This window comes from Schistocerca piceifrons, chromosome 1 (assembly GCF_021461385.2).
Source record: "Schistocerca piceifrons isolate TAMUIC-IGC-003096 chromosome 1, iqSchPice1.1, whole genome shotgun sequence".
In the NCBI taxonomy this organism is placed as follows: domain Eukaryota; kingdom Metazoa; phylum Arthropoda; class Insecta; order Orthoptera; family Acrididae; genus Schistocerca; species Schistocerca piceifrons.
The window spans coordinates 1,114,446,539-1,114,460,928 of NC_060138.1; the positions used below are offsets into that span (position 1 = coordinate 1,114,446,539).

Genomic DNA, 14,390 nt, shown 5'->3' on the forward strand with positions numbered 1-14,390 from the left:
ATCCAACAGTTTCCCCATCCTGCCACGCCTTCCCAGTTCATGTCCCCACATCACCTTCAGTGTGTACTGGTCACCTTTGGCTCCAACAACTCTGTGTCACATGCCTAGCCCACGTATCTGACACATCAAACTCATGCAAACCAGCTGACTCCCTTCAAGCCTTCAGCCACCCATCCCCAATCCCTCTCCCTGCCTCCCACCTCTCTCTCCTCTACCCATCCCATTCAACACAAACCCCACTACAACCTATTCCACCTGTTGAAATGCACCACTAGCACTGTTCATCCAGCCAGCATTATGTAGTGAGTGATCTCCTTAAATCTGGAAGTACTTACATTCTATCAGAACTTTCATACAACATTTGTCCCACAGATATCAGTTACAAATCAGTACAAAAAACAACCAACATTTCCTCAGTTTTACAAAAAGAAGTTTTAGGCCTTATCTTGCACATGTGTTCAACTGTTAAATGTTCCCAAATATTCAGACAATAAATAATAATTCACAGAAGACAGCATGGAAAGTGTTCAACATATGTGAGTCAAATGAGATTGATTTACTGTGTACTGCATAAGCTGAAATTTTTATGCCAATTTTCTTTCAAAACACAGGTGATCAAATAATAAGTCTTCATGTTATATTAACTAATAACTTTGACAAACAGGGAAAACCAACTTTGAATCCTAGTTAGCCTGAATGAATAAGGACATCATCCAGAAGCTTAGCGATGTATCCATCTACATCTACGTGATTATTCTGCTATTCACAATAAAATGCCTGGCAGAGGAGAAAACTGGTGATTGAAATTTCATGAGAAGATCCCATCACAATGAAAAACACCTTTGTTTTAATGATTGCCACTCCAATTCACATATCATGTTTGTGGCACTATCTCCTGTATTTTGTGATAACACAAAACGAGCTGCCCTTCTTTGTACTCTTCCGATGTCATGCGTCAGTCTAACCTGATGCGGATCCCACACCGCACAGCAATACTCCAGAATAAGGCAGACAAGCACAGTGTAAGCAGTCTTTTTAGTAGACCTGTTGCACCTTCTAAGTGTTCTGCCAATGAACCGCAGTCTTTGGTTTGCTCTACCCACAACATTACCTATGTGATTGTTCCAATTTAGGTTATCTGTAATTGTAATCCCTAAGTATTTAGTTGAATTTGCAGCCTTCAGATTTGTGTGAATTATCGTGCAGTCGAAATTTGATGGATTGCTTTTAGTATTCATGTGAATAACTTCACATTTTCCTTTATTCAGGGCTAGTTGCCACTTTTCCCACCATACAGATATCTTATCTAAATCATTTTGCAATTCGTTTTGGTCATCTGATGACTTTACAAGATGGTAAATGACAGCATCATATGCGAACAATCTAAGACTGCTACTCAGATTGTCTCCTATTTCCTTAATGTAGAACAGGAACAAAATGGTTAGAAGGCGCTTGTGAGGAATGGTGTTGAAAGCCTTCTAGAAATCTAAAAATATGGAATCAATTTGACAGCCCCTGTCGATAGCACTCATTACTTCATAAGTATAAAGAGCTAGTTGTGTTTCGCAAGAACGATATTTTCTGAATCTGTGCTGACTATGTCTCAATAAATCGTTTTCTTGGAGGTACTTCATAATGTTCCAAAAACCTACTGCAAATCTACATTAGTGATATGGGCCTGTAATTCAGCAGATTACTCCTGCATCCCTTTTTGGGTATTGGTGTGACTTGAGCAATTTTTCAGTCTTTAGGTACGGATCTTCCTGTGAGCTAGCAGTTACATATAACTGCTAAATATGGAGCTATTGTATCAGCATACTCTGAGAGGTACCTGACTGGTATACAATATGGACTGGAGGTCTTGGCTTTATTAGGTGATTTAAGCTGCTTTGTTACACCAGGGATATCTACTTCTATGTTTCTCAACTTAGCAGGTGTTCGTGATTGGAATTCAGGAATATTTACTTCATCATCTTTGGTAAAGGAGTTTCAGAAAACTGTGTTTAACAACTCCGCTTTAGAGACACTGCCATCAGTGATTTCAACATTGTGTATCGCGCAGTGAAGGTATTGATTGAGTCTCTTTGGGTTTTCTGCCAGATTTCAAGACAGAATTTTGTTGTGGAAAATATTAAAAGCATCTTGCTTCGAAGTACGCACCATATTTTGAACTTCCGCAAATCTTTGGCAGTCTTGGGGATCTTGGGTGTTTTTAAATTTGGCATACTTTTTCCGCTGCTTCTGCAACAGCGATCCGGCCCATTTTGTACACCCTGGAGGATCAGTACCATCACTTATCAATTTATGTGGTATATATCTCTCAACTGCTGTCGATATTATCTCTTTGAAGTCATTCCACAACTTTTCTATGTGTACATGGTCAGATTGAAAGGAGTGAAGACTGTCTCTTAAAAAGGTGTTAAGAGCATTTTTATCAACTTTTTTTAATTAGATATACTTTGTATTTCTTTTTGATGGTTGTAGGTGTTATGGAATTCAGCCTAGCAGCAGCTGCCTTGTGATCGCTAATCCTTGTATTTGTCACAATACTCACTATTTGTCCAGGATTATTTGTTGCTAAGAGGTCAACTAGGCTTTCGGAACCATTTATGCTTCAAGTGGGCTCATGAATTAATTGTTCAAAATAATTTTCTGTTAAAGCATTCAGTACAATTTTGGGTGACATTTTATGCCTGCCGCCGGCTTTAAACGTATAATTTTTCCAGCATATCGAGGGTAGATTGAAGTCACCACCGACTATAATTGTATGAGTGGGGTACCTTTTTGAAATGAGACTCAACGTTTTCTTTGAACTGTTCAGCAACTGTATCTTCTGAGTCGGGGGGTCGGTAAAAGAATTCAATTAATAGTTTAGTCTGATTGTCAGGTATAACATCTATCCACACTATTTCATGGGAACTATTTACTTCAATTTCACTACAAGGCAAACTACTACTGACAGCAATAAATATTCCACCACCAACTGTATTTAATCTATCCTTTCTGAACATTGTTGGATCGTTTAGAAAAATTCTGGCTGAACTTATTTCCGGTTTTAGCCAGCTTTCTGTGCCTACAACTGTATGAGCTTCAGTGCTTTCTATTAGTGCTTGGAGCTCTCATTATTTCACAACATAGCTACGACAATTTACAAGTACAATACCAATTGTTTCTACAACTACCTTACTGTGTTTTACCTACCCCCTTTTACATGGATGCTCTTTCTGTGGTTCCCTGAGACCTTTTAACCTAAAAACCTTCCACACAGCATCAGCTACCCGTGTAGCCACCTCCTGTGTGTAGTGGACTCCTGACCTATTCAGCGGAACCCGGAAACCCACCAGCCTTGCTTATGTGCCGGCTGACTTCTCAACACCTTAAAACTATACAGCCAGTGTCACCCTTACTTCTTTCATCATTTGTGTTCCATTCAGAACTTTCCAGCATGATGCCAATTTCATACAAAGGGCTGAAATAGCAATCAGTAATTGAAAACAGGACAGAATAGAAAATTAGACAGCCCAGCAGAAACAAAAAGGAATGCGGAGGGAGAGGGAGAGGGAGAGGGAGAGGGAGAGGGAGAGGGAGAGGGAGAGGGAGAGGGAGAGGGAGAGGGAGAGGGAGAGGGAGAGGGAGAGGGAGAGGGAGAGGGAGAGGGAGAGGGAGAGGGAGAGGGAGAGGGAGAGGGAGAGGGAGAGGGAGAGAGGAAGATACTCAAAGTAAGGAGCAGTTGTATTAAGCTTTCTCTACTCTATTTCCCTCTTCTGTACCTCTGATTGATGTCTTCGATGGGTTGGAGATTTGAAGGTTACGGCCGACATCAAGTTAGGTTTTTCAAATGCATCAAGAGCCACATCATACAGCATCCGAAGAACTAAACATGCGTACGACAGCTGTACTGGAATGTGATCTGGAATGCTTAAACAGGAACACAAGTGGTGTTATGCAAAAGAATAGCAATTTTGTTATGTAACGAGAAAACTGTACTCATATCTACTGCTTATGCAAATAATCTGTGACAACTCTACTACTGCTTATGGAAACAATCTGTGACACAACTCTATCATGGATACTAATTATTACCTTGGTTCGAGAACATTCCCTATAAATAAATTATGGAATGTATTTTCCTCTTTCGAAAGCAGTGTGTCATCACACTCTTCTAATTGTTGCTGACTAGAAAAACAGCCCAAGAGCCTCAGAGTGTCACAGAGGCTTGTTAAGCATATCTGGAAAGAAAGAGGGACATTTATCATAATTTTAACAGTCTTTAATGCATAGTGATACAAGCTAAAACAGCAAAGAATATGTAAGTTCTGCTGTAGTGTCATCTTAAGAGCACCACTGTCAATGTTAAAGAATAAATGTCTTTAAAAAGCTTGGGATTTTTGTCTTATATAGGAGCAATGATTAAAGATTCAGAAATTATATTCACTGCTGAATGGACAACAAAAATGTTTATGTAATCGTATACATAGTTTCTTTAATGACACTGATGTTGGGGAACCATTACACCTAATTTCCTTCCTTAATTTCCTTGTATTGAAATTTAATTTTTTTTCCAGAACAAACTTTAAAAAATCTCACTGAATGTGATTCTGAATCTTGTTTCATATTTTCATCCGCTCATTAATACAAAAGGTATCTGCTAACAAAGCATTTGTGAAAGGAAAAGCAACTATGGTACATCTGGTAACAAATAAAGAGTGTGTCCACAACAAGCTCTAAAAAATCAACAACAGGATAGAGCAAGGGATCTGTTGTTTATCAAATAATCAGAGGATGTTTTCAAAGAAAAAGAAGAAAAAAGCATTTTAAAAAATGCAGTTGCTGCAGACAGTGCACAATGGTATCCACCAAGAAGCTCTCAAGCGATAAAAATAGACTGACTATTCTTGTAGCATTCCTCAACAGTGTAAAATGTTCTCTTTCAACTGTTTCTGTACCTCAGTTGTGTCCTAGAGTTGACCCAGCAATACTGTGGCTATCTTATTATTGTGGATGGGACGTAACAGTCAAGATCCATAGAGAAGTAAATGTTTTCCTACACTTGAGGCAGCCAATAATGATTCCTACACTGACAACACATTTTAAGAACCAATACACTTTCTACATTAAAAGCACTTGATTACTGTAAATGACTTCCTAGTGGAATAATTTTCCAGCTGCCATGATGGCCAAGACAACAGGCTCATGTTTTGGACGAGTGAGGTTAAATCTCCCCCTCTGCCCATCCACATTTAAATTTTCCAAGGCTTCCCTAAATTGTTTAATGTAATATCTGGTATGTTTCCTTTAAAAAGGGCACACCCAATTATCTTCCCTATTATTTCCCAATATGAGCTAATGCTTTGTCCCTATTGACCCCATCAACAATAGAACACTGAACCCTAATTTTCCTTGAGAATCTTTGAGTCATATACCCCACATGAAAATAATCAGCTTACCAATGATAGTATTAATTTTCCAAATATCAAGCCACCTTGTCTCTCAAAACTCTGTTCTTAGCACAGTATGGACTATGCTTCTCAGCATTGTTAGTTTATTTGAAGTAGTAGTGGATATAAGGTAATATTTCTCATGCAGAATAAAAGTTAATTCCATCCTAATTTTTAATTAACAAGTCACATAAGTATCAAGTTTCCTGTGTCTACCAAATTTAATTTAAAAATGGATAGATAATTATGTAGGAACAATATGGTGTAGATCAATTACATTCAGAGCAAAGCATGAATTTCTATCTGTCTGAATCTGCTTACTGTATTCATTCTTTGGTCTCACTTTATGATTTTTATCCCCAACACTTCCCTTTCAACTGGTAATCCCTTGATGTCTCAGAATGATCCTATCAACCAAGCCCTCTGTTTGGTCAAGTTTTGCCACAAATTTCTTGTCTCCCCAGTTCTACTCAGTACTTCCTCATTAGTTATGTGGTCTACCCATCTAATCTTCAGCATTCTTCTGTAGCAACACATTTCAAAAGTTTCTATTCTTTTTCTATCTAAACTGTTCATCGTTCATGTTTCACTTCCATACATGGCTACACTTCAGACCCACACCTTCAGAAAAGACTTCCTAACACTTAAATCTTTATTCAGTATTAGTAAATTTCTTCGTTCAGAAATGCTTTTCTTGCCATTACTAGTCTACATTTTATATTCCCTCTACCTTGGTCATCATCAGTTATTTTCCTGCCCAGATAGCAAAACTCATCTACTGCTTTAAGTGTCATGTTTCCTAATCTGATTCTGTTAGCATCACCTGATTTAATTCACCTGATTCAATTCAACTGCATTCCATTATCCTTGTTTTGCTTTTACACCTGAGCTTTTCATATTGTCTTTCCCCCAAACGCCTCTTTAATTTATCTTTCCCCTAGAGAAATATGCTTCTAAATCCTTACATTTGTGCTATAGCCATTCCTGCTTAGCACTTTTGCACTTCCTATCAATCTCATTTTTTAAATGTTTGTATTCCCTTTTCCCTGCTTCATTTGCTGCATTTTTAAATTTTCTCCTTTTATCAAATAAATTCAATATCTCTCGTGTTATCCAAGGGTTTCTACCACACCTTGTCTTTTTACCTACTTGATCCTCTTTTGCCTTCAGTGTTTCATCTCTGAAAGCTACCCATTTGTCTTCTACTGTATTCCTTTCCCCTGTTCGAATCAACTGTTGCCTAATGCTTTCTCTGAAGTTCTCAACAACCTCTGGTTCTTTCAACTTACCCAGGTCCCATCTCCTTAAATTCATCTCTCTTTTCAGTTTCAGTTCCAATCTACAGTTCATAACCAATAACATGCAATTAGAGTTCACCTGCCCCTGGAAATGTCTTACAATTTAAAATCTGTTATCTAAATTTCTGTCTAATCATTATACAGTCAATCTGAAAACTTCCGGTATCTCGCGGTCTCTTCCACATATATAGCTTTTTTTTTTATTATTCTTGAACCAAGTGTTAGTGATGATTAAATTCTGCTCTGTGCAAAAATCTACCAAGCAGCTTCCTCTTTTATTCCTTTCACCCATTCCATATTCACCTACTATTTTTCCTTCTCTTCCTTTTCCCACTATTGAGTCCCAATCCTCCATTACAAATTTTCATCTCCTTTAACTATCTGAATAATTTCTTTCATCTCATCATAAATTTCTTCAATCTCTTCATCATCTGTGGAGCAAGCTGGCATGTAAACTTGTACTACTGTGGTAGGCATGGGCTTCGTTGTCTATCTTGGCTATGAAACTGTGCTCACTATGCTCTTCATAGTAGCTTACCTGCATTCCTATTTTCTTATTCATTATTAAACCCACTCCTGCATTACTCCTATATGACTTGGTATTTATAACAATGTATTCACATGATCAGGAGTTCTGTTGCTCCTACCACCAAACTCCATTAAATCTAACTTCCACCATCCACTTCCCTTTTCAAATTTTCTAACCTACCTGCCCAATTAAGGGATATAACACTCTACACTCCGATCCGCAGAATGCCAGTTTTGTTTCTCCTTACAACAATATTCTCCTGAGTAGTCTCTGCCCAGAGGTCAGAATGGGGGACTATTTTATCTCTGGAATATTTTACCTAAGAGGATGCCATCATCATTTAACAATGCAGTAAAGCTGCATGTCCTTGGGAAAAATTAAGGCTGCAGTTTCTCCTTGCTTTCAGCATTCAGCAAGCACAGCAAGGCCGTTTATGTTACAAGGACAGATCAGTCAATCATCCGAACTGTTACCCCTGCAACTACTGAAAAGGTTGCTGCCCCTCTTCAGGTACTACACATTTGTCTGGCCTCTCAACAGATACCACTTCGCTGTGTTTGTACCTACGATTTGGCACGCCACCCCATCGACAGCAAGGTCCGGATTCATGAAGGGGATACATACCAGTGTCACAGTGATGAAAATGATTAACAACAACAAAGGAATTTGGGAGTGGGTCTGTTATAGATACAAAATAATGCTGTAACACTAATACAAGAAAGAGGACAATTTTTAGTGTGTTAAAATATCATATGGACAGACATAAAGCAACTACTAAATATTTACCTGAAAAATTACATACCTCATTATGGAAAAATTTGGCATTTGCAGGTTCGAAGCGCATGGCAACAGTAACTGTATTAAAGACCATGTGCAGTAAATGCAGCACCTGGGTGTACGGTATACTCTCCCAGGGTTGAGATGGCTGTCCAGACAGGCAGCCCTCCATAGATACCAAAACACTCATTACATACACAAAGCCACCAACTTTGCGAAATACCGTACGGCATCGATGGCTTTCACGCAGGCAAATCAGCAATGACTATAAAAAAGAATACAACATCAAATTAATTTTGTTAGTAAGAAATGTTGTCACAGTTCAAACACTTCAGCAACTTGGTAATAAATGGTAATAACTTGCAGTACTACTATACATGCGCAAATAATCTGCGCATATTTTTTCCTGAACGTATGGATGAAAAATTGTGGTGCATGGATTAATTGTAATAAGGTTAGTACTGCTCCACCCCCAACAATAGACCCTGTTATACTATAGTGTTGTTGGAGCCTCAGACTGTGATGTGTAAATAACATGTTAGAAGTGAATTATTAAGCATGTGTTAACTTGTTAATTATGGCTACAAGTTCTTGTTATTACTCATACACAGCTAAAGAAAGACTTAAAAGTATTGAAGAAACAGAGAACACTGGAATCCGCAACAGGAAGAAAGTACTATGTGAGTGAGGGTTGTATTCATGACTGACAAAGAAACAAAATGTGGCTTCAAGAAACGAACAGTAATCACTGGGCATTTCGTTGCCAAAAAGTGAAGCACCTGGACCTCGAAAAAAGGTTTTTTAATATGTAGGCGACAATTGACAATATGGATGCAAGGTGACTAGTGAGATGAGCCAACTCAAAGCACTGCTTTAGCCAGAGAACTAGACATCACCAGTTTCAAAGCTAGCTAGGGCTGGTCACCAAAAGTTTTAAATTGAAATGGATTATGCTTCTGGAAGAACACTACCATCGCTCAAAAGCTTCCAGGCATTACAAGGTAAAAGTAGTGAATTTTCATCACACTGTGATAAATTTGTGCAATGGACATTCCTATACACAAGGTGAGTCAGGAGGAAATGTACATGCTTTAAGGGGTGATACTAGTGGAGATTCTGAACAAAAAACTCCTAATAAACATATGCCTTTTCTTAAATGTTTCCGGGTAAACCAACGAAAACAACTAGGAACGGGAAAGACGTAGCATCGTCCTTACTAACCTTGTCAGTATGCAGGATGGATGGAGAGGTTTGTATGGGCGCACGACAGCAATGTCTTCAAGCACCCACTCAAAACCAGATTGAGATGGGTGTCAAGAAAATACCCAGAACAGGGAGATAAAACAGATTGTAAAACACAGGTAACAAAGGTTGGAAAACTATGTGCATACCCACGACGAAGCATGGCGTCAGCAGTAAAACATGGACTACACAGGAAGAAAGCTAAAACAATGGAAGTAGCAGACTGACCACAAGGAAAAAAAGGGAGGAGCCAGCCACTCTGCAAGCCTAAAAGTTTAGGTCAGAGTCCAGACACATAAAACTGTAAAACGCTAGATACATTCGTCTCATCATCAGCTAAAATAGAGGGCAGATCCCCACCAATTTTTGCCACTGCCCTTGCAACACGATATAACATGCATTCCATTAAAATGTGGCAGACAGAGATGTGCACACCACAAGCATCACAAAATGGGGGATCCTCCTGCCATAATAGAAAGCTATATGTGAGAGGACAGTGTCTGATCTGAAGACGTGTAAGGGTCACTTCACCCCGCCTGAGCAACTAGCAGGAGGAATGCCACGGCCGAGTTGCTGGCTTCACCAACCACAGATTATTGGCCGTCACCTCCAGCCATTCTTCCTCCCACAACAGCATGCACTTCCTGTGGAGTGCAGAAATGACAGACTGCAAGGCAATAGGATACTGTGCTGCATCCTGCTCTCTGCAAGCTTCCTCGGCAGCTCAATCGGCCTGTTCATTGCTCCATATTCTGACATGACCTGGCACCCAGCAGAATGACACCTGCTTACCCTGCTGGTGGAGCAAGTACAGTTGGTCATATATCAGCTGGACCAACTCCTCAACTGGATACAAATTCTGCAATGATTGTACGGCACTCAGGGAATCAGAGCAGATGAGAAACTGATTGCCCCGAATACGATTCAGCTGCTCCAATGCCTTCAGGATCGCGTGGAGCTCTGCTGCAAAAATGGTATATTCATCAGGCAGGCGAAACCTGGTGACATGATCAGGGAACACTACAGAACAGCCACGGAAATCCCCTTGTTTGGAGCCATCAGCGAAAACGATGGTAAAACCATGATGCACATCTAAAACTAAAGCCTGGGTCTCTAGAGGAGCCATGGTGGAAATCTGCTCAAACCTCAACGAAAAACATTAAGAACAGCCATAGCCATCGCAAAAAAGCAATCCTGTGTGCGAATGCCATAGGGCCTCGTTACTTGTTGCCAGTTATGAAAAATCTGTGCCAGAGGAAGCTCAGCAACGATATGGTATGCGGGTGTGTATGGTGTGGACATAGTTTTATATGCCTGCTGCACCGTAAGTAGCCATCGCTGCATATGAAGTGGCGGTTCACCAGCCTCTGCACAGAGGCTTGGTATGGGGCTTGTTCTGAATGCCCCAGTGGCCAACCTAATCCCATCTGGTGCACAACGTCCAACATCTTTAAATAAAAAGGTCTTGCAGACCCATACACCATGCACCCATAATCAAGCCGAGATCGCACAAAAGCCCTGTAAAACTGGAGCATACAAGTCCTGTCTGCTCCCCATGTACTGTGGCTGAGACATTTTAAAATACTTAAAGCCTTAACTGACAGTTGTTTCAGGTCACTAAGATGAGGTAACCACGTAAGCTTCGAGTCAAAAATGAGCCCCAGAAATCTCACTGTGTCTTTAAAAGTAAGGACAGTGTCCCTCATTCTCAATTCAGGAAATGTTAAAATCGAACAAGAACGGTGAAAAAGAACACACACGGACTTCCCGGTGGAAAACTTAAAGCCACTCTTCTGCGCCCACTGATCCAAACATCTAAAGTTAAGTTGAAACTGACACATTGTCATTGCGAAGTTTGAAGAAGAGGAAAACACAGAGAAATCATCCACAAACAAGGAACACTGGACAGGACTTTTCACTATGGACGTAATGCTATTAATAGCTATGGCGAAGACAGTCACACTTAAAACGCTACCTTGAGGGGTACCGTTCTCTTGCTCAAAGCAATCAGGCAGGACGTCACTGACTTGGTATCTAAAATATCGTGGCGAGAGGAAAGACTGAATAAAAATGGAGAGACAACCACGATACACCCCATTCGTGAAGCTGCTCTAGGATGAGACGCCTCCAAGTAGTACCACAGGCCTACTTGATGTCAAAAAATACACCTAGAAGGTGATGACCGCATAGGAAAGCTTGTTGTATAGCCGACTCCAGGAGGGCAAGGTTATCAAAGGTGGAATGAAACCTCCTGAACCCACACTGAAAGCGGCCAAGGAGTTGCCACAATTCTAAGATCCAGACAAAGTGGTGGTTGATCATCTGCTCCAAGGTCTTTCCCATGCAACTAGTGAGAGCAACACTACAGTACCTGCTTGGGCATGCGCGGTCTTTCCCAGGTTTCAAAAGAGGAATTAAAACTGCCTCACGCCACAAGTCAGGAAAGTGACCTGATGCCCAAATGGCATAAAAAAATTCCAAGAAAGATACCTCTGTTGCACCTTGTGAGGTGCCATAGCATACTGTAATGGATCCTGTCGTGACCAGGGGATGTGTCACGAGCCACAGACAATGCAGAATCCAGCTCCCACATGGAGACTGGTCAGTTGCAAATTTCATTGGAGGTGGACTGGAAGTCCAAACTACACCTCTCAGCAACCATTCTATGGTGATGGAAACCCAGATCCTGACTGGCTGTTGTGGTAACTGTGGCAAAATATGCTACTATAGTTTGGGCAATGTCTCGTGGATCCATGTGGAGAGTGCTGCTATTCATTACAGCAGCCATGGGGCACCTCCCTCCTCTCCCACAAACTCTCCTGAAGGTCTCCCACACAATGGAACTTTTGGTGGAACGATTAATGGTATTCAGGAACTGTTGCCATGACCTCTTCTTGCTCTCTCGAATAATTTGGCGACATTTTGCCCTCGCCACTTGAAAGGCTGCAAGATTCTCAGCAGTTGGCTGACACTGGCACCTACGCAGAGCCGCACACCTGGTCCTGATTGCAGAGTGGCATTCTGCACTCCACCAAGGGGCAGGCTGCCTCTTCTGGTGGCTCATGGACTGTGGAATGGATGCTGCAGTCGCATGGTGGACCATTTTGGTAATATGATCCACCCACACCTTGACATTCGCACAGTGTTCGAACTGGGCCAACTGGCTATAAAGTGTCCAGTCGGCTCTACTGAGAACTCATCGTGGGGATTTCATTTCAGGGCCTACACCATCTGGCAGGTGAATCCAGATCGGGAAGTGATCACTTCCATGCAAGTCACTGGCCACTTCCAATTGAGCACTGTGGGCAAGAGCTGGAGAGCCAAGCGAGAGATCAATGGCAGAGTGTCGCTGTGCAGAAGTGAGTGCTCTGTCCCGCATTTAGCAAGTATGCACAGGATGACAGGAGGAGCCTCTCAATTGCTCTACACCTGGGACAGGTAATTGTAGAGCCCCAAAGCACGTTGTGGGCATTAAAATCACCACAGAAGATGAATGACTGGGGGGCACTGTGTAATAAGGGCAGTGAGGGCCCTTCATCAAGGGCATCATGTGGGGGAAGTAAAGGTAACATATAGTCAATGGACGATGCACATGCACAGACACAGCAATGGCTTGTAAAGTTGTCATAAGTGAGAGAGGCGAGGAGTGGCAGTCCATCCTGACGAAAAGATCTACACCCCCTCCAGTTCCCTCTCCACACAGGTCATCCCTTTTGCGGAGTGTATAGCCTTGGAGCGCAGGGGAGTATGAGGGATGTAAATAAGTCTCCTAGAGACACACACACACAGTGGACTACCCTGAGAGAGTAGACGAAGTTCCTCCACATGTGTCCCGAACCCCTGCAAGTTCCACTGAAGTATGGGAGCCATGTATGATGTGGGTAGCACCTTCATCCTATCTTTCTGATGGGGTGGGGATACTGCAGCAGGTGGAGGGGCAGTCACGGGGCAAGATGATTGCCCCACACATACATCATACTCCATCGGCTCTGGGGAAGAGCCAGAGGAAGCACATGTAAAATGACATCGACATGGTCAGACGGTTTACCACATGATCTGACCTGCTGTGCTTGCTTTATAGGAGCTTTTTGCAGTTTGGTGGGCTTTGGTGGAGCTGGTGTGGGAGTGATAATGGCCCTACTGGGCTTCTGAACAGCCTCAGCTGTTTGAGGCACCAGGGGCTGGCCCAAGTTGGCCACTGTGCCCTTTTCTGCTGTTCGAGCAGAGGCCACAGGCTCTGAAACATTTGCTGCCTTGCAAGTGCACTGACATCTGCAGGTGTTAGTGCCAACACTCGCCACCTCCGACTGCACAAAGGCATCCGCTTTTGGAGTAGGCTTCTGAACCATTGACGCAAAATATGTAGCAAATGTGGGAGGCTGTATCAACTTGTAGATACTTTTGGCCTCACCATAGGGGATACGCTTGATTGTTTTTATTTACTGGACTTTGCATCCCTCTAAAAAGATTTGGCAGTCCCTACTCCAAATGGGGTGGGTTCCAGAGCAACTGATACATTTGGCTGGAGACGAGCAACCAACTTCTTCATGAGCGGCCTTACCACAATTGCCACAAGTCGCTTCACCTTTACATCCTCAGGTGGTATGCCCAAAGCACTGGCATTTAAAGTAGCACATTGGGGTTGGGAAATAAGGCTTCACACTAAGGTGAAGGAAGCCAGCCTTAACATGATCAGGAAGTTTCGTGCTACTGAAGGTCAGATTAAAGGAGTCGGATTTAATAAGATGCCCATCAACCCTTTTCATGATATATTGCACGTCAACTATACCTTCCGGAGCCCACTCACATTGCAGTTCCTCCTTGGGAATGTCTATTATATCCTGGCATGTCAAAGCACCTTTGCTATAATTCAAGATGCTGTGCAGCTCAGTGTCTATGGCATATTTCCTCCCAAGGCATTTAGCAGTGTGGAGGTTAGTTGCCTGCTGGGAATTGGAAGTTTCCACTAGCAAGGTCCCACTGCCCAAGCACTGCACCAATTTTAAGGAGCCACAGATTCCCTCCAAACCCTTTTGTATATAGAAGGGCAAAACCTTCTCGAAACACTACCCTCCTTCTGTTTCACTATGAGAAACACATTTTGAG

At 41.8% G+C, this 14,390-nt stretch overlaps 1 protein-coding gene across 1 annotated transcript in view; it reads right to left on the reverse strand.

Annotated features, from left to right (window-relative positions):
• The window catches only part of LOC124777290 (WD repeat and FYVE domain-containing protein 3), a 299,899-nt gene that overhangs the window by 214,839 nt on the left and 70,670 nt on the right, over window positions 1–14,390 (reverse strand). The window contains exons 13-15 of the mRNA XM_047252642.1: window positions 8,068–8,307; window positions 4,084–4,229; window positions 3,771–3,918 (exon numbers count right to left, since the gene is read on the reverse strand). Coding sequence (XP_047108598.1) covers window positions 3,771–3,918; window positions 4,084–4,229; window positions 8,068–8,307 — 534 coding nt within the window. The remainder of the gene's footprint in view (window positions 1–3,770; window positions 3,919–4,083; window positions 4,230–8,067; window positions 8,308–14,390) is intronic.